A 21633-nucleotide genomic window follows, 5' to 3' on the forward strand; every position below is an offset into this window, starting at 1 on the left:
GGGGAAGATTTCACTCATGTTTTTTGCATGTACACTCAATCAAACCAGGTCCACATCTAAAACCAATGCAAATCAGTTTTTTGCATTTTCACAAATAGATCAAACGGATCACAAATCAGAAAATGTGTTTTAATGAGTTTTTAGCCTCTGTAGGGCAATTTGATCCAATTTTGATCAATCTAGTTAGGATGATTTAGAATCTGGACATGGTATATACGAAAGAAGCAGTGAAATCTCTTCTTTTTGCATGTGCATAACCAGATAGAGGTTTCACACATTTGAAGTTATCTCTTTAGTCTCTTTGGTATGATCCAGTCCAGATTTGACCCTTCTATATATACAGAACTTTAATATCTGGAACTGATCTAATGTGATCTACATGCAAATAAAACCAAAAAACATTTGCATACATATCTTACATTTGCACCAGAAACATCGTTAGGATCTCAACACATTGACAGCTAAAGCCAAGCACAGAAATTTTTAGATTTTACTCTATTAATTGTACCGTTAACAAGTTATTTCAGAGTTAAAAGGATTCAAAATGTGAGCAACTGTGCTTTAGACAAAGAGGAATTCAACCTACTTCCTTTGTATATTCAGGTCTATGCAGTGGTTCTCCAACTATGTGCCTTGACACTAGTCTTATTTATGACGATAGAGCTACGTGTCATCATATGTGAAGATGTGCTTGGGACAAACTATTTTGTATGCATCCTATTTATTTGTAGTTTGGGTGACCGGCCCTTTTATATAGTCCAGGAGAAGAGATGCAGGTGCTGGGCTAACACAACAAACCAACACATCTGGTTTGTTGGGTGTTTACAGGTAGATTGTGTGATGGAGGCGCCCTCTGGTGGTGCTGCTCTACAGTAGACTGGTGGCGACACCGTTCAGATGTTAATGTGTTGTTTTTTGTTGTCTGAATTATTTATCATATATTCATTATTCATATTATACTATACTAGACTATATGCTAATTATTTTTAATTATTGTAATTATATATTTACTCTACCATTTGGCTGTTACCATGCTCATTCCTAACTGTATATACTTCCTACTGGCTCATTTTGTAATCATATTTATATATTCTTATTTGTCTTTTTTATACTTGTATTTTGCACCACTGGAGTTGTCTTTTAATTTCGTTGGACTGTGTGTATGATGATAATAAAAGCATTCTATTCTATTCTATTCTATTCTATTCTATTCTATTCTATTCTGTTATAATAATTACAATAATTATGCTCAGAATTGTATCCTGGATCTGGATCACAGGCAGGCTTCTTGTCTGATCGAGCTGCTGTATGAAAAAGTTCACCAAAAAGTGACGTTCTTTTTCTTTATGTTCAGTGACAGGCCCAAGAGGGAAATTCTAACAAACAAACAAACAAACACAATGGAGAAGCGGGGATTTTTAACACATGTAGGAAACAGAAAGTACACATTTACTGGAAGATGCATTGAAAACAGTCTGCTAAAAAGTAGGTTCTAATAGGATTATCTTTTCATAGAATCATACAAACTTCTGTTTAGGCTTCTGTTTCTTTTCTAATCAAACATTTAAATAAAAATAATTTGCTTGTCTAAAAATGCGCCCTAGCTTCCAGTGAGGTCATTTATATTAATTTGACTGATTTAATAATGTAAATTTCCGAGGGTCCATGAAGGCAACAGAAGAAATTGCCCCCCACGGGTGCTGACGTCATTGTCCCATCCAGCATTGGTTCTGTGATCCTATGATGTCAGTGTGAATGCAAGAGATTGAATCAGCATCAGAGCTGCAAACACAAGGGATGAAAAATGTGTTTGTACAGTGAGATCTGCTGCAGACTGATAAACACTGGCACCAATCTATAATTAAAAAATAGTCAGTGTTAAATCGAAACTAGGAGAGTGGTTTATGACTTCTAAACAATAAGCCATGAATAAGATAAGACAAGGCTTTGTTTCAACATTGTGATATTTTGAGCATCAAACTCTTCATCTGCTGCATTCTGGTGAATTTTTATGCACCAGTTTGCATGTGTCTCTTTTTGGTTTTTTAAGGTAGAATGTGTTTATTTATGTAAAGGAAAACAGGTAAAAACGAAAAATACAATTTAATTCAACAATAGATTCACTTGTTTTTTGAGCTCCTGATTCATATTTTTGGAGTAAAGAAAGACTTAATGCTAAAGAAAGATCATCCACCTCTTGTGTTTCCCTCAAAATCTATCCATCACATATGAGGGGAACATTTGGGTATTCACAAGAAGAAAAAAAAGAAATTTTGGTAAAGATTTTTACAATTTAAAAAAAATAATCCTCTAAAGTAGGGTTTCTAGTATAAAATATTCATAGTCATGCTTCTCCTTCGTTTTCTCTTCTCCAAATGGACCAGCAGTGATCATCCGTGTGTACTGCCCCAGCAATTAAACTCAATTATGCAAGTTATACTATTTGCATATCACCACACTGTTGAATATGAAAGCTAAAAACTGTCTAAATGTTTGTTTTACAGAGCGGATGCAGACTAACTGCTGTGTCACTCGGCTCTGCTGCTATATTTAACACCAGAGCCGCTGCTATTCCTGGTGTTTTTCATCTCTTCTGTGCAAAAGCTCGGTGAGACGACGGCAAACACACGAGGGCATGAGCGTCTCTGTTTATAGCCTCAAACGCGTTATTATTATTTTAAAACAAGCAGGGTTTTTTTTTTAAAGAGCATTGTAGTCCGACAGATTGACACTTACTCAGTTTATTTATAAAATCAAATGGTGTAGACCTGGCTCAGTGGATTTCAAAATGCAGTGTGTAGGAAGAGATACAAAATAGTACAATAGTCAACCATCACTGACATTTCTATACAGGAAGATAACAACATTCTCTACATTTGAGCAAGTATCTTTGAGGAAAAAATAGAAAAAAAGAAAACTCCTTCTGACAACACTACCTGATAAAGGGAGCGGGAGAGTTATGGCTCCCGAAGGACTGTGCCCAAAGTAGAGTGGAGCGACCCAGTGAAACACACAAGTATAGCAGACGACGCCACATCCCAATCTCTCAGGACATCTTTACACCGCGACAACTCGGAAGTTAAAAGGCACCACACAATACAAGTCACAAGGAGATTCTGCCACACATTTGTAATGCTGTAACCAACAAACTTTAAGGCGGATGTCATGTGCAAAAAACATCTTGAGAATATGTGTCACGCGTTTTGTTCAGTGTCCTCTCCAGTGAAGTGTGCTTTGATTCTTTCCTCTGCTGCTGACTTCTTTAAAAAATATCTGAAATGTGAGAGATTTAAAGAATGATTGCATTATCACTATGTCGCTTGGTATCACAGGCATATTCCAGGCTTCTGGGAGTGGCAAGTGAGGGGAGGGGGAAGGGAAGGGAGGGAGTGCTGGAGGAGGCCTCGCTGTGGATTTAGTTCCTGTAGCTTTTACGTCCCTCTCCCTCCTTGAGGAAGGTCCATATGAGGGTGTTGACGATATCGGGCTGGTCCTGCTGCAGCCAGTGGCTGGCCCCAGAAATGATGTTGAGACGGAAGTGGTTCCTAATGTAGAGACGACAGGCCTCGGCCATCTCCTGCTCCATGAACGCATCGCGCTCCCCCCACAGCAGCAGCACCGGAGACCTGACGTGGTTGTGGCTCAGAGGGAGGGAGCTGAGGGGAGAAAGAAGGGAAGTAAAAACTCCGTGGTGTGACGGGTTTCAACTTGATAAAACACATAATTCTGTAATAATGAACAATAAAGTCAATATCTACCAACTGCGAACTAGAGCCCAAATGATATTGGATTGTTGGAGCTGATGCCAACAACAATTTTGAAGGAATGAAAAATTCTGCTGTCAATATTTTGCTCAAAATATGTAGAGAGAGAGAAAGACTTATGTTGAAATGGGAAAATGATGGGTTGTGTTTATTAATATTCCAGAAATGTATTTCACAATCTAGTTAGTGATTGGAATTTGCATGTTCTCCCCGTGCAGCGTGGGTTCTCTTCTGGTTCTCCAGCTTCCTCCCACAGTCCAAGAACATGTTGAGGTTAATTGGTGATTCTTGTCCGTAGGTGTCAATGTGAGTGTGCTTGGTTGTCTGTCTCTAAGTGTAGCCCTGTGATAGACTGGTGACCTGTCCAGGGTGTCCCCTGCCTTCACCCTGAATCAGCTGGGATAGACTCCAACCCCCCACGACCCTAGTGAGGATTAAGCGGTGTATAGATAATGGATGGATAGATAGTTAGCGATTTGACATAAAGACACCGCTTGACTCTCCACTGTGATTCGTACTCTGCTACATGTGCTGCAGACAGTACTGGGAGATTTCTAAACTATGGCGTCAGAGTGCGCTCAGCTGGATAAACTGTGTCGCGTTTATAAATTACCCCAAGCATCTTTTTCTTATTTCTTTAAAATTATAAACTGATACTGTCAGCCTTTAGTGGTCGGGCTCTACAGTACAGTTCTATGTCTGTAAGTTAGAAATAGATTGATTGATCGTGTCGGGTTGCCATGTGCTGCCCAAACGGCTTCCGTGTGTCTTGGCATTGGGCAGTTTTCCACTGTGCAGAACTTGTGGACCGCTTTAGAGCAGCCCAAACGTTTTATCACAGGGGAACCAGTCCTGTAGGACCTCTTTCAGGCTTATTTTTGAGGGAAAAACCAATACCAGCTGCTGGGGAGGTACTTCTAAACAGCCCTGAAAAAACTGCTTTGCAAGGATTCAAGGCTGATAGAATACAGAAAGCTTTTATTGCCAAGCATTGCACATGAAACTGAAAATTACACTTGTAATGATATTCCATGATGATTGATCAAATTTGTACAGAACAATAAGTGTTCTTTTCATTTTCCCTCTGCATGTCCTTGCTGACTTGTAGTCTTCTCTCAAACATGGCCATCAGCAACAGAAAATTCATCTCATAGACTAACATAGTGAGCCTTCATTGCACGCTTGGTTCCGTTCAGTAACTGCTATTTGTTGTCGTTTTGGTGCGTTTGGAGTTAACGTGGTACTTGAAGCTGCCGGATCCTGCTCGATGAAGGAAACAGAGAGGCTGAAAGGGCTGATTAGGGGGCCGTTGCTGTAAACGTTTGTGCCAACTCGCATTTTCCCCAAGTTCCTGGAGTGGAAAGTGACGTGTTGCTTTTTCAAGTCTCTAAAAAACATTGAGGGGGCATCCTGGAAGAGACCACTCCCATCAGGATGGAAATGTTTCAACACTTAGAACAACTCTGTATAGATTTGCAGTGGCCCTAACCAATGGATACAAACCTCGCCAGCAAAATGCCCCTCACAGAGAGTCCAGATCCTCTCTCTGTTGGGGTCAAGGGTTCACGTTTTTTCCTTTAATTTGTCATCTGTCTGTGTATTTTTTCTGGCTGTTATCAGCTGCTACAGTCCTAGAGAGGGCGATCAACATGCAACTAAAGCGCCCCTCCATTTGTAGCAGAGAAGCTCTGAATAAACCTGAGACACCTCCACTTTATTCTCTGCTTTTAAGAGGAGTGTGGAGATGTGATGGTGAATTCAGCGCGACATGAAAGCCTTATTGACAGCATCACATCAAGGCCCATTTGAAGAATACGTTTCTATTTATACTGCATCTTGCCTCCTTTGTTACTGTCAGCTGAGCATATAAAGTTGTTTTTAGGATCCCAGATTTCCTTTTTACTGTTCCTGCTGTCATTAAAATCACATGCAGTACAGTGTGTGAATCTGAGCCAGCATGGGCTGAGATGGACTCCAGCCCCGGGTCTCTGGGCAGGATGAGTGCACATACGTATGAAATGGACGGATGGATGGATGGATGTTGACCGTGTGTTTATCTATTTTTGTGTCCCCCATGCTCCAGTACAGTATGCGCTTGTGGAGAGACTAATTGGGCATGGGTCAGTGAGATTTCTTTTATGTAAGCATATAAAAGCTACCCTGAGATAACTCGTTGCTTGAGAAGGGAGCAGATGGCGCGTTCAGCCATGCGTGTACAGTTCACATGTCAGAAATGCAAGCCCTGAGATTTCCTTTGATCTGATTTGCGCCGATCACTGTTGGCCTTGGTCTTAAACATATGAGTAAAGCTGTAAGTAAACGCGAATATTGAACAGTACTGTGGCGTTAATGAAGGAAAGGTTTTGGGCCCATGTGGGAAGCGGGCCTCGAACTTTATTCTACAAAAAAAAAAGAAATAAAAATCCACATTAAAAAGCAAAAACCCAACTGAAGCACTCTTATAAACATGCCGAACTCTATTATTCCAGTTTGGGACGGACTTATGAACAAGTTTATTAAAGTTTCAGGCTGAAGTTTACTGACAAGGCCTTTAAAGCTCTGACAGAACAAATCACAACTAAATTTGTGTTGAATAACAACACTGTGTATCTCTATATGAGGGCTATACGACACTGGAGAAAGCTGTAATATTTTCTAAATATACTGAGATTTTCACCAGATGACTTAAATGACGCTGTTTAGAAAAAGTAAACAAATTATTCTGGAGTGATTTGGATGATTTTGTAGAGAAGTTAGTCTGCAACGAAAACGTAAAAAAAAATTTTTAAATGCTGTTCAGAACTTCCATCCATCCATTTCCATCCATTTTCTATACACCGCTTAATCCTCACTAGGGTCACGGGGGGCTGGAGTCTATCCCAGCTGACTTAGGGTGAAGGCAGGGGACACCCTGGACAGGTCGCCAGTCTATCACAGGGCTACACTTAGAGACAGACAACCAAGCACACTCACATTCACACCTACAGACAATTTAGAATCACCAATTAACCTCAACATGCTTTTGGACTGTGTGGGAGGAAGCCAGGGAACCTGGAGAGAACCCACGCTGCACGGGGAGAACATGGAGACTCCACACAGAAAGATCCCGGTGCCCCCACCGGGACACAAACTGGCAACCTGCTTGCTGCGAGGCAACAGTGCTAACCACCGAGCCACCTTGCAGCTGTTCAGAATCTTTCTCCACAAAAGTTTGTTGCTTTGACGGCATCAGGACTCTCGTCTTAAAGAGCATTTTGGGCCTGATTTAAATGGTCAAACAAATTTGTTGTGTTGCCTCGTTTGTGTAAAACACTGCAAACCTGCTTTTATTTTAATCCTCATTTCTGTCACCAAAATATTTCCATAAAACTGATGTTGCATTTGTGTTCGTGTGTGTGTGTGTGTGTGTAACCACATCTTCCTTTTCAGTGTGTCTCTCCTGTTCTTCCCTCATTCTGCTGTGCACATGTGCTAGTGTGCACTCAAGCAAATGATGTTCTGTCAGACACTTTCTCTTGTGGATTAGTCACAGAAAATAAGAAATGTGTGAGTTTCTTTTCATATCAAGCAGCAAAACAAAGTTGTAGCATGAAGGGTTTGAGTGAATTTACTTCATGCAATGTGACTATACCAGCAGTATATGCACATAACAATATTCAGTGCTGAGACGATATGTGGTGCAGACGTATATTTTATGCATAATACTGGAAAGTGCACATCATAAACCATTAAAAGTGACTTTGACCATGACCAAGAGTTAATGTAAAAAAAATCACCTAAAAGCTCAGCAGTAACAATGAAACGGTCTCCAATGGCAACAGCATCCCTCCTCCAGTAGCTGATGTGAAATGTTTTATAACTGTTAGTCTGTGGATGGATGTGCTTTACATCAGCACAAACTGAACACACTTGTGCTTTTCTTTTGGTATTTTCATTTAATGCCTGTGTCCTTTTGCACTTTCTAAAAAAAAAATCTTTGACACAGCTCATGTCAGTGTGGGTAGATTTCTCACCTGAAGACATTCCTGTAGTAGTTGAGGGCTCCCGTCAGAGCTCCCGGCTGTGACAGTGCATACAGATAGGCCTCCAAGTCCTCTGCAGTGAGCCATCGGCCCTTCCTCCCGATCCCCGTGTTGCGGCTGGTGAACAAAGCCTTCAGAGCCTACGGCAGAGACAGCAGCAGACACTGGGTGAGTTTGAGCGGTCGGTACAATTTGATCTAGACAACGTTTACAGAAGGACGTCTGTGTCCCTGCAACGTGAGTCAGAACGGGTGCTTCAGTGGTAAAAATCAGCTCTGATGACCTTCAGTCTGGGCTCTGGCACTCTGACTTACTGCTGGCTCGACAGCATCACATGCTGTGCTTCTACTTCTGAAAACCTCGACACGAGCATATGGCTGCACTCTTACAATTAATTAGCAAAAGCCTGGGTGAATATTTCAGAGTAGATGAAATTTTAAAAAAAAAATGTTGCAGAGGTTAATTCATTTCCAAAGGAGCCATTCAAATTAAAAATCTTAATAAGTAGTTCAACATTTTATGGAAATATATTTATCCACTCTTTATATGTGTGAAATTATAGCCAGCAGCTTGTTTGCTTGCAAAAACAACAAGTAGTGGCTCTACAGGGAAGGTTTGTATTAATTAACAAATGAGACATTATTCATGAATTATTTGTTGGAGCCAGACAGCTGCTTAGCCTTTGTTTCCAGCCTTCACTTTAAGCTAAGCTAGCTGCTGCTGCTACATATTTAATGGACAAATATAAGCGGAACGAAATCTTCTCATCTAACCGTGTGGGCTCATTTTTCACTGCAACATAAAGTCAGCAGCACATCCATGGTAGAAAAAAAAAAGTAATTTGTCCAGTATGACACAGTTATAATGCCATGATATGCCATCATTTAATACAAAACAAAAAAGTGATTATTTATTGTACAAAAACTGGATTTAATGTGCACCAACAAGTTCCCATAGGTGTTACCGATACAGCAAAAAGGGTGATGTTTATTTGTTTTGTCTCTAATCTACTGTTTGTGAATGCAGCCTGCAGTTCAGCCAAATACTCATTGAATTTTTGTGGCTTTCGTTCACACCTGAGTCACTGAGGGGACTTCATGGTTAAAGAGTTCACAATTGTTTGTGTTGAACAGAATCTGGTTGGTGCAAACGATTTAGTTTTGGCGAAGATTTAAGTAAGTCTAGTTGATTTTGATGAAATATTAGGATTATAAGCGTAGAACTGGTTCTGACTTCTGATGTACCTACGTGTCACTGATGAGTAAGAAGTTGAAAATAATTCTTTCTGTTTTTACAGTTTGATAAAATGTGAAATTTCGACATTTTTTTAAGCATCATGCTTTTCTCTCTCGCTGTTTTAGGGCTTGATGGTTAAATCAAAACACTATGAAGAGTTCATTTGCAAAAACAGATAACTCCATCTTCACAAACCTTCAGAAAACCCACTTTTCCATCATCTACCTAGCACGCACCTCTGAAAAGATGCTAAAAAAAAAAAATCATATGTCTAGAAGTAAATAATACAAAAACAGTAGTGCTGCGAAGACGGGAAATTCAACATTAACATCTAATCATCCTCAAAATAAGCAGGCCAGTGTTGAATGACTTAATCATTTTGTTTACTACAATAATCTCTCTCATTCCCAGCAGGCTATATTTAGACTTTGCACCGATACAAACACTAAAAATAGACTGACACTGTAATGATGTGCAACACACACCAATGCACAAGCACATAGACACGCATGGGGGCGCACACAGGAACACAAACACACACACACAACCTTGACCTTGAAACCGCTTAAGCCCGCCCACACACACACACACACACACACACACACACACACACAACAGACCACCTTGAAGTCATTGATGGAGAGCATGAGCTCCGGGAAGCGGGGCAGCTGGAAGAAAAAGAAGTGACTGGATTTCAGCAGCTGGCTCGGGTGACGCAGAGCATAATCTGGAGGAGAGCAGAGCAGAGCAGAGGAGAGGCGTTCAGGTTTTCAACAATAAACAAAAGGACAAGTGTGGTCGTGGTGACTTTGCTTCTCCTCCTGCACCAGTTTAACCAGCTGTTCCAGCTTCACATTCGCCTCCTGTAATTAGCTTCTCATCATTTTCCCCTTAAGGCAGAAGAGGATTTGCCAGATGGATGCAAACATGCAATTGAAGCAATAATACTCCCTAATTAATGATAATAATTATGGTAATATTCCAAGAGCCAAACCAGAGCCTCTCTAATTAGAATGAGGGAAATTGGTTTTCCTTCACAACATAAAGAAGAGCGCCCGAGGATGTGTTCGTTTTGTCGTACCTGCGAACACAGAGGGGTGGGGACAGTTGAGGACGATGAGCTTCGTCACCATCTCGGGGTAGTGGATGGCAAACAGCCAGGCTATGGTCCCGCCCCAGTCGTGGCCAACAAGGCAGCATCTGTTGTACCCTTGGAAGAGAAAATGCACATAAAAACTGCTGTTGTTCTAAAAGAAGCCGTGCTGACGTTAAAAACATGTCACCGCCCGCAAATCAATACTGCTCTCACTTCTCAGCTTCCTCCCTTGTAGGACGTTGACACCCATCAAATGGATGTATTTCATGACATGCAGCCAAATGCAGACCAAGGTCAGGACATCGGCCTGATCACATTACCGTCCCCACAAAACTAATCCCCTTACCTGTGGCAGCACCATTTACACCTGCTAATGTGAATCACCCCAACAAGCCTCATCTCAGCACAGAGTTTAAACAGTCACAAGTCAGGCAGCCACAGGATGTTTCTGCTGTTTGACTTTGTTGCTTGTTTACAGTGAATGGGGTTGGTGTGGGCTCAAAGAGGCTTCTGTTAAACAATCACACATTCAAGCACAGCAGTTATCACACGGCCGGTGCAGGACTCCTTCCACTGAAATGACCATTAAGTGAATCATTTGTGCAGCAATATGCATTATTGAGCGCTTAGCTCTCGAAAGCCTGTTAAGTAATCGACAGCGACGGCTCGAACAATGCGAGAAGCTACAAAACGTCAGATGTGGATCTTCCTAAGAAGCACTTTGCGAGCGAATGTAAATGTTTCATAAGGAATGTGTTCAAAAACCGCTTGAGGATATTTACGAGCCATTGTGGGGCCTCTGGGCTGGAATTTCACTACGTTCAAATTGTGAGACTTGTTATAGCTTCAAAGCTGTGCTACTCAACATCTTTAAACTATCAGGTTTCAAACAGACTCTTGTAGAAATACATTTATACTGTACTTTTTGAGCACTTGACCCTCAAGACCTTAAAAAAAAGACAACCACGATGCAGTTGGTATTGACTAGATTTTCACACAACTTTGGATGATGCAACATAAGGAACTTGTAAATTAGGAAACAGAGCCTCAATTAATAAATCTTTTAGAATCGCCCTTGGACTTCTGTATTGTTACATTTTTAAATGAAATAGATCGAGTAAATGGGGCTGCAAGGTGACTCGGTGCTTAGCATCGTCTCCTCGCAGCTACAAGGTCGCCGGTTCGCGTCCTGGTGAAGACACCCAGGATCTTCTGCGTGGAGTTTGCATGTTCTCCCCGTGCAGCGTGGGTTCTCTCCGGGTTCTCCAGCTTCCTCCCACAAATCCAAAAACATGTTGAGGTTAATTGGTGATTCTAAATTGGCAGTAGGTGTGAATGTGAGTGTTCTTGGTTGTCTGTCTCTAAGTGTAGCCCTGTGATAGACTGGCGACCTGTCCAGGGTGTCCCCTGCCTTCACCCTGAATCAGCTGGGATAAACTCCAGCCCCCCATGACCCTAGTGAGGATTAAGCGGAGTATAGATAATGGATGGATGGAGGTTGAGTAAATAGCTTCCTAATCTCAGAATTAAAAAGCAACTAAAAAGTAAATATATTTTATTCAGATTTCCACACACCGCCTAACTTGCAAAAACACATTTATTTGCGATGTTTTGGCACCAGACATATGGTTTACTACAAAGAGAAGCCATTTTAAATACATAGTGGCAAGCTAATGTGTGGCAACTCCACAAGCAATGAGCGGTTGCAGATACCATATGTCCTGTGACAACAGTCACTTTAGGGCATTTTTTCAAGCTGCTGCTCTGCACAGACAAAATGCAGATTTTCTTGACTGCAACACTGTTGGACAAACTCAACGACGATTGTGTTGTCAATTCAGTGATATTTTCACTCGGACAGAAATCGAGACGCGGAAAGTGCCAGTTTCACACGTTCATTCATGTCTGTGTTGGCTGCCGTATGACTGGTTTTTCTCGCAGAGAGAGTCTTCTTCCTGAAGGAGGGTGCGAACATTAGCAGCTCATCTGCGTTTAAAACTCTGAAACAGCCGCTTTCGAACGGAACTAAAACCAGAGAATATACAGTCAGGGTAGAATGAAGCATCTTTTAGGTTTTTTGAGCTGAAAAACTGAAAGACATTCTGAGGACATGTGAGACTTTTATTAATTCGCTGAAAACTGAACAATATGGGACCCTAAAGACAACGCTTGTAATAAATCCTAATTTCTGTTCAATACCGGATGAGTGAAGACGACACTTCAAAGACTCTGTAGAAAAATCTAGACGTGCCTACTTGAATTATTTCTGCACTAAAACAGCCACTTTAACGCATGTGAATATGAGGTGACGGGTGTGAAGGAGAGGCCAGAGAGAGCTCCTGGACATTGTCTGCTGCACTTAGATTCATTAAAGAATCTCCACTGACACCTCAGCACAAGGACGGATTACCTTACAGAGCATGTGAGCAGCGCTACTGTGACAGAAGGACCTGCAATATGTTGGCCAGTGAAAGAGCAGAAAATGTAATTCTGGCCAGATAATGATTAGCAGATGCTGGCATGTGCCTCGGGCTCGCTCCCTGCTAGTGTTAGCATGCAGTCAGCAAGATGCAGGATTTGTATCCGCACAATGTCCCATGTTCACTAAGAATGAGTCACAGGAAGTTTGTCATGCCATGCTGCAGGCTCGAAGGCTGTCTCCAGCTAAAGACTGATAAACAAGTTTATTTTTTTATTTGCTGCTCTGTCACGATACCATCCACACGACTTTGGAATAGCTTTAAAATCACAGACGTGCCCTCTCACCTAGATACTCCACAATATCCTTGACATCAGTGACCAGGTAATCAAAGCGGTAACTTTCAGAGGAGAGCGGCAGGTCGGACTCCCCGTAGCCTCGCATGTCGATGGCCACCACGCGGAACTCGCTCTTGAACTCACGCAGCTGGTAACGCCAGGAGAACCTGAGGCACAACACACACAAAGTGACTTTAATTACTTCAGGGTTTCTGCACTGTGACCACAATAAATGTTTTAAGACCCTTTTAGCGTCTCACACCTACCCAGTAGGAACAATTATTTATTGATGAGGTGAACTTGTTGACATTTACAGGACATTTTTGGTCAGGACTTCTCCGCAGTAAAGACCAGAAATTCATATTTATGTCATAAATCAATTCGCATTACCTGGAACAACATATATAAGGTGCATAAGTCACATTTTTCCTGTTTTTACTAAAAAAATCTAAAAAAAATTATCCAATGTTTAACTAATGCTCACATCTATAGCAGGGTAGAAATAACATTCAAGATCTTTGTAAATGAAATTCTCGAGTTTTTACCACCGTGAAAGGCTTTTTCAATAGAAAAAACAGCATCCAGTGTCTCTGTTACACACATACATACCTGAAGACACACCATTTAATCTGCATCTAAACAGAGTATGCACTTTCTCTATTGTATCTTTCTACTAAATCTTGCTCAAAAGATTCACTGCAGCGTGACAAAGGACAGAAGTAATGGGACGTATCCACAGCATTCAAGGGATGCTTGATGGGTGCAAAACAGTACAATTTTAAGATATATTACTGACAGGTGCTCCGTTCCCCTCTAACAAACACTGGCTGGATTGAACGAACACTTTACTCATGATCTGTCTGTTTCAGGATTTCAGACCAACACGTTTTTTTCTCGTGTAAAATAGTTCAATGAAATTAATTTCTAAAATCATCTGAGGCATGAAAAAAGACACACAGATTCTAATTTGTTTTCCTTTGACAGCGGTTAGTTTCAAAGTGTTTCAGAAGTTTCCAGAGGGTCGTGCTGGATGCCCTTGATTTGCATGAAGTTGCCTGGACCTCAAGTTTATGCAAATGAGGAGTGGTAAATATGACGCCGTCGTCTCTCAAAGTGCATCGTGACGCTACCAGAATGCAAAACGGTGTCTGGAAAGGATTGAAATGACTGATACTATAGACACATCCCATAAGGGTTTCTATGACCAGAGTGGCATTACAATCCCCTGTACTTTAAAGGGGAGGTCAGCTGATTTGTTGTTCCATGAAGTTTGGTAATTTTCTAAAGACAGATTGAAACGGGAATGGTCAGAATTGATGCAGCAGAAGTTGGTATAACTGGACTTCTGCTCCTTACCATGAAGTTAAGCTCTAAACACACAGATGCCAACATTTCCCATAATGCAGCGAGAAAGCATCTTTAACTCATTTCTCTGTACAGGGTGAATCTGCATGTTTTTTCAACTCTAATCACCCACTTTGTGACACTGGCTTTCTGTCCAATATTTGGATGCTTTGGGCCCAAACAACGCATGATGCAACTGTTTTCACAGGACGAGCAGTTCTCCTCGTGATGATTAGGCTGAATTTGATGTGCTGAATTGGTCGAGTGCCTCTTTGAAGTCTGTACAAATTGGAGATAGTTCTAAAGTAACTGCACAAACTTTTTTTTTTTTTTTTTTTTAAAAAGCTAGCACTCAGCTTTCTTTCCAGCTGAGTGAAGGTCACCTCTGGATAATAGAAGCTGTTTTAGATTCTAATCCGCCCACTCTGATCACGTGGACTGGGATGACTTCCTAATTGAAGATCTTGTCTGCTGCACTGTAGCTGCTCCTCCACAGGACTGAAACCCACCCTCCTCCTCCTCCTCCTCCTCCTCCTCCTCCTCAGTGAGCGAGAGGAAGGCAGGATGCAGAGCCCTGCCTGTGATTCTGATGAGTCAGGATAAGATCCCTGCACTGAACCCTCAGATTTTTAGAATATAGATGAGGTTTGAAGCACAGTAAGCCCCTTGGACCCCTCCATGCTCCTCCTGACACACACATCCACCCTCCTCTCTCTCATCTCTTAGAGGGAATTAGCACATTTTAAGATAGAGTTCTTTCCAGGCACCTCGCCCTCAGCAGGGTTCATCATCCCTGTGAAGAATACAGCAAGTGAAGCAGAACGAGCTCCAGTCCACCGTTAATTAATCCCTGTCCTGTCCACAGCTTAAATAGTATGTTAGAGATATGGACAGGCTTACAGCTCTTGACAACCTCTTTGGCCCCCATCCAGGCACAACGCTCAACATCATTTTTCATTTCATATCAGGAGGAAGAGATCTTGAATGCTTTCCGCCCCGCCGACGGCAAATCGTGCCTGTGAATGAGGACTCCTCTCTTGGATTTGCTTCTTTTTTTCTTTTTTCTTTTGCAGACCGCAGAGATTTAACAAAGCTGCTGAAACATTACAGTAGAGGAGAGAGTCGGGGGACATTTTAGAGCTGATGCAACAAACACCGAGCGACTGCACAAAAGCAAAATATTACAGTCTGGTTTGCAGCTGAGCGCAGATGTGCTCTCCCCCGATTTGCCTTTGACCTACCAGAACTCGGGGAAGCCGTGCAAAAACAGCATGAGTGGCTTTCCTCTTTCTCCAGCTGCAACATAGTGAAACCTAAGGCCAGACTCCTGCCCGGAGAGAAGACACACAAACACAGTTACTCACAAACAATGAGCTGTCATCCTTATTCAGAGCCACTTAGTGGACACAACAGTACAAGTCAGCACTCTTAGATGACTGTTAGTGAGGGGAGCTGCATGGAAAATAAGTACGGAGTAACATACTTAGCAGGGAAATGAGACGAGAGTGGCTTGTTGTCTTTAGAGTCAACACAAATGAGAATGTCATGTATATTAGATGTTTACTCTCTTGTGAATGTGCTGCTGGCGTAGAATATTATCAAAGTTGCAGCAAATTGAAAGGCTCCTTCCAGGAATGTTTACACCTGAAAATATATTATAGAAATTGAATAATAATGTGTGTCTGATGTAGTTTTAACTCATATAAAGGTTATTAAACTTTTTTTCTCTTAAATTTACAAAAGTTCTGCTGCATAACATGCATTGACCCCAATATGTCAGGCTAAAGGTTGGTGAAAATGACATAAAATGATGCACAAGATATCAAAAATATTCCATTCAATGGCACATTCACTCCTCAAAAAACAAAACAGAAAAATGTGTGTTCCTGATGGGAAAAGCTGGGCTCAATTGTGACAAAAAGGTTGTTTGTTTCAGCCAAATATTCTCTGACTCTAGCCTCTAAAATGAGAGGATTTGCCCCTTTTCTTTAGTAAACGATATATTTTTGGGTTTGGGATTGTTATTTGAACAAAACATGATGTTTAAAGGCGTCTCCTTCAGCTCTGCATCGCTGTAATGGGCATTTTATTTTGGCAATTTGTTGACGGTTCCGTGGTTAATAGCAAAAATAATGGGCAAAATAACTGACAATGAACCATCATTAGTTGCAGCCCTTGAATTGTTAAAACAAAAGATGGCTTTAACAACCTTATACGTACTTATGCAGAAACAAAAGAGGAATACTGCATATTAACTGTGGAACACCAGATGTTTCCTGCTTTACTGAACAGTTCATTCTTAGCGTAGGTGCACTTGAGGCCTCAAGTTCCCACATTTCTCTTGTGTAAGCTGCACACAGGACAACGGCTGGCTTACGGTGCTGCTGTGATGCCATAAATCCTGCTTGTATGTGCATGTCTTTAACAGAGATTTAAGGTAAACCGCCTTCTGGCATCAAAGCGTGCACGTAACTCATCCTGCACAGTGAAGGTCGACCGTCAAAGTGAAGTAATAAAGTTCCCGTTCTGCAAAACACAGCATTTTGACAAGAAACTCGTTGTGTCATCACTGATGCAGGGACGCGCTGATTAGGCTCGTTGTGCTCCGTTCTGTGGCTTGTTGACGGCTAAATTTAGGATCAAATTGCAGGTGATGCAAAATAACAACATCAGCAGTGATGAATGCACTGCGTTGAGAGTTGAGAAGTGTGAGACGGCTGAGGCTCTGGGTAGAACAGAAGCTGCATCATACCGGGTCAGGTTGGAGCTTATTTGTGGATAAGGTGACAGATTATTTGACATAGTTTGAATAGTCTTCTGTTAAATTCATTGTCTTTGTGTCCCTGCTGAAACTTAATCTTCTCTGAGTTTAATATCTTATCCTCCTGACTAAAGCTTTGCAGATATATAATAAATCCAACCAGATGAGTTCTGGGGTTTCTTTAAGATTTTAAAAAACTACCACTTTCCTTAGAAGTCTAAATGATATGATTTACTGTCCTTGTTTAGTCTGTATTTGTTTGATTTTTCGGCTGCTTTTCCTTTGTTTTGATTTATCAACAGTCTTTCTAGGTCTGAGTCCAAATGCTGGTCTGAGACGGCTGCAGTCCAGGTGTTATTTTTGACTCAGAGTTGTCTTTTGATGCTCAGGTGACCAAAGAGATGCAGACTTGCTTTTCCCAACTGAGGCAGTCAACCGAGATCGGGTCGTTTCTGTCCACTGCAGACGGAGAAAAGGTCATCCATGCTTTCATCTCCTCCAGACTTCACTAACTGTGATGCACTTTATTCTGGTGTCAGCAAGCAAAACATCTAAAGACTGCAGTTAAGTCAAAATGCTGCAGGCAGGCTTTTAACCCGCATCAGAAGTAGTGACCATCCCAATCCCAACCGCCCTTCACCGGTAACCACTCTCATTTAGCATTGCTTTTAAGATCTTACTTCTTATTCTAAAACCTTGAATGGTCAGACTCCTGCCTTTATCTGTGATCTGCTAACTCAATAACACCAAACCTCATGACTGATCCTCCAGCAGGAACTGACTAACAGTTCCACTCTCAATTTGCCACTTAACACGAATTGCTGTGGAGCTTCCTGTCTGGAGATATCAGGTTTTTAAAATTTCTTCTTATGACTTCTTTTATTAGATGGCTCATTCTTAACTGTTGTTGTTTATTATAACTATTTAATCATTTTATCTTGTGACATTTTATACTTCAGATCTTATTTACGGACAATATCAGTTCTGATTGTAAAGCACTTTGTAACTTTGTTTTGACAAACTACTATATAAATAAAGTTGTTATCTTTAGTGCATATTAGTCCGATATTATAATGTAAAAATAATATCTTAAACTGTCTAAAGAATCTGGTTGGCATCCAGGGCACTGTGGTAAAATGATTTGCCTCAGGCTTCGCAGATAGGTCCTTCTCGGAAGTCGTTCCTCCTCTACTGCCCCAATCACCTGTGGAGTACCACAAGGTTCCATCTTAGAGCCCTTTTTATTTTATCTTTCTTATCGACTGCAAACATAGTGTCGTCTTTCAGCGATACACTAATAGCACAACAACATAACTGCCTGTGAATCCCAAAAACTCCACCTCTATTACATTCAATTTAAGGTGAAGTGCTGTATGGCCAAAAAACGGTCTTCAGCTAAACAGTAATAAGATGGAAGTGATTGTTTTTGCTCCCCGACACCTCAACAACCACTGACAGCCAACCTTCATGCAGGAATCTTTCTGTCATCTTTGATTCTCTGTACTAAAATTCGGCAAACAAATGAACAGCTGCTGCTTTTCAGAAACAAACTGAAATCCATCCTCTGTGTAATAACTGCGACCGCTGCATCAGTTTCCTCAAAGCTGGATCACTGCAACTCTTTGCCAGTCCTCTCTGCCTCCTCTGCAGCTGCTGCAAGTCTCCTCACTACACTGAGAAAACGGATCACATCTGCACTAACATCCCTGCACCGACTACCTGTTAAATACTGATTTTAAGGTTCTTTGATTTGTTTATAAAGCCATGGGTACATTTCAGAACTTCTATTCTACGTCTCAGATCATCAGAACAGCTGCTGTTAACCATCCTGTGATCGATGCCGGTGGGTAAAGGGGGAGATGGAGCCTTTGCAGTGGCACTAAAGCACTAAAGAGCCTCTCTGTTTGAATGAAATGTTGCTCCTCCATTGACAGTTTAAAGAAAAATCACAAGATTTTAAATTGCTGCTTTTAATGATCTGTGAATGCTTTTTAAAATTTGATCTTGTCTTGTTTTTCAGTGTTTTGTAGTTGTTTGACTAATTAAATTTGCATCCTGTCTTGTTTCTTGCACATAATTTTGTCTTGAATTTACTTCTTTTTCCCCCCAAATAAACCAGATTTTTATCCCCTCCAATAGGCACCATCCTACTGCATACTGACTTTATCTACTTGTGCAACTGCTGCAGGACTTTACATGCATGGTGTTATGAAGTATTGCTACTTGTATTACAGTGAAGGATGTGAATAACTGAAGGTTTAAAAAAAAAAAAGAAGAAGATTATTTTGTTGACAGACGTGCTTTGGTATTTAATTACATAATGCTGAGCACATACTGGAGGTTGGTAGTTCGGAGGCTGCGTGCGGAGACGTGAGGCGGAGGAGCTGTTCTTTCAGCACCACCTGAGCCGTGACTCCACCGAGAGGGGAAAAAAAAACAAAAACGCCTCACCGTACAATAAATAAACAGCCGCTTCACAGATCAGGCCTTGTTTGGCTTTTCACAAAAAAAAAAGGCGTTGAAGCAAGAAAGACCAGTCTCACACATACACACAATAGGCTTCCTCTCCTTTCCCATGTGTGCGTCTTACCTTGATCCGAACATAACAGTGGGTTCCCAAGGACGTGTCATTCAGACAAGCCGGGGGAGTTTCACGGATCACCCATTGGAAGGTTGTCGTCGGCCTCAAGACGATGTTCCACCAAAGTTTCAGCAGCGCCACGACGGAGCACAGAGCACAATAACCGTAGATCAGCGACCAATACCCCACAACTCTGATTTTCAGCGCAAGTCTGATGAGAAATAACAGCAAGTTGTGGAGCACTCTCGCCATCTTTACATTGCCGCAGGAAATCAATCCGGATCGCGTTGCCTATTGATTTCCTCCCGTTAATTGCTCGTTTGGACGCCGCTCTGACAATGCCGTTGTTTGGTTCCCGGCGCATACGCACGACTGTGTGAAGGGAGGATCCCGACGAGCGGCTGAATGGGACGGCGGCGGCGGCGGCGGCGGTGGTGGTGGTGGCATCACGTCAGATTTTTCACGCTTGCGTGTGACAGCGGCTGGTTTTGTTTAGCGGGAGACGGTGTTGTTGACTATACAAGGCAAGTCCGACCGAACCGGAGCGAGGAAAGGAGCCGCTCGGTGCAGAGATTTGCAGAGATTTGGGCGCAGCTAAGAGGCGCTGTTCAGACGCAGAGAGAGAGAGAGAAAACCCCCAGATTATTAGAAAAAAAAAATCACTGCAAAGCACCGCGGCTTCACCCTGCTGTTATGGCAACGAGACTGCAATGAAAACAAGGCGAGCACGTTCAGGATGAAGAATAAATGAATCAAAACACCTGACTGGGATGTAATTATAGCTGTTTGAAATGATCATTGGCGCGACTTAATGAGCGATTCTGGTGCGCATTGAGCTGTGAGGAGGGCACAGGTGCGCCACTGTCAGCTCCTGTAAACACACAGAGCCGAGCAGGTCACTGATTCTGTTAGAAAACAACACAACACACACACACACACACACACACACACACACACACACACACACACACACACACACACACACACACACACACACACACACAACGCGAGGCCAACAATTATACATGCCAAATTCTGATCTATAGTGAATTTTTTCATTGACCTTCTGGCTGCAAATGACATAAACAAGTGATCCAAGACAGTAAGACACAGTGTTGGAGATGGTAAAGATGATGATTATTTTTTTTTTACTGTTACTATTTTTTATTTTTCATTTAAATCCCCATGTCCAGAATTAGTCAAACACGTGAAATTTTCAACTATTTTTTTTTATTTTATTTTTTTTAATTTTAGAAAAATGCCCTCATATGTATTCATACCCTTCCATTAAAGAAAAGGCAAAATTCACAAAAGTCACTCAAATAACTAGAAACTGAAAAAAACTAGATAGATAGATAGATAGATAGATAGATAGATAGATAGATAGATAGATAGATAGATAGATAGATAGATAGATAGATAGATNCACACACACACACACACACACACACACACACAACGCGAGGCCAACAATTATACATGCCAAATTCTGATATATAGTGAATTTTTTCATTGACCCTCTGGCTGCAAATGACAAAAACAAGTGATCCAAGACAGTAAGACACAGTGTTAGAGATGGTAAAGATGATTATTTAAAAAATGTTTTTACTGTTACTATTTTTTATTTTTCATTTAAATTCCCATGTCCAGAATTAGTCAAACACGTGAAATTTTCAACTATTTTTTTTTGAGAAAAATGCCCTCATATGTATTCATACCCTTCCATTAAAGAAAAGGCAAAATTCACAACAGTCACTCAAATAACTAGAAACTGAAAAAAAATCCTAAATAAAAATTTGATCAATTATAATTTCGTGAAATAAGACATTGCTTTTGAATTGTTTTTAGATAGATAGATAGATAGATAGATAGATAGATAGATAGATAGATAGATAGATAGATAGATAGATAGATAGATAGATAGATAGATAGATAGATAGATCTGTCCCAAACAAATTAGAGCACTTTGCTGATGAGCAGTGGACCAAAATCTAAATACCTGTCAACAGGTGCAGAAGTCTGATTGAGAGTTACAGAGAACACTTGATTGCAGTGATTGGCTCAAAGGGTTG

General features: G+C 41.3%; 1 protein-coding gene across 1 annotated transcript; it reads right to left on the bottom strand.

The window, feature by feature from the left end:
- Positions 1–3415: 3415 nt before the first annotated feature.
- On the bottom strand, positions 3416–19813 carry ephx4 (epoxide hydrolase 4). Its single transcript, XM_008297184.1, has 7 exons — positions 19571–19813; positions 15461–15546; positions 12885–13042; positions 10104–10232; positions 9646–9749; positions 7778–7926; positions 3416–3656 (listed from the first exon to the last, which is right to left on the bottom strand). The coding sequence occupies exons 1-7, from the start codon at positions 19811–19813 to the stop codon at positions 3416–3418; spliced, it is 1110 nt and encodes a 369-aa protein (XP_008295406.1).
- Between the last annotated feature and the right edge of the window lie 1820 nt (positions 19814–21633).

This window comes from Stegastes partitus, unplaced genomic scaffold (assembly GCF_000690725.1).
Source record: "Stegastes partitus isolate 25-593 unplaced genomic scaffold, Stegastes_partitus-1.0.2 Scaffold25, whole genome shotgun sequence".
NCBI classification, from domain to species: Eukaryota; Metazoa; Chordata; class Actinopteri; family Pomacentridae; genus Stegastes; species Stegastes partitus.

Coding starts and splice junctions, on each gene's coding strand:
- ephx4 (XM_008297184.1), bottom strand. CDS start 19,813: ATGGCGAGAGTGCTCCACAACTTGCTGTTATTTCTCATCAGACTTGCG. Junction 10,233..12,884: donor GGATATTGTGGAGTATCTAG/GTGAGAGGGCAC, acceptor TTCTCTTCCAAG/GGTACAACAGATGCTGCCTT. Junction 7,927..9,645: donor TCTCCATCAATGACTTCAAG/GTGGTCTGTTGT, acceptor TCTCTGCCGTAG/GCTCTGAAGGCTTTGTTCAC.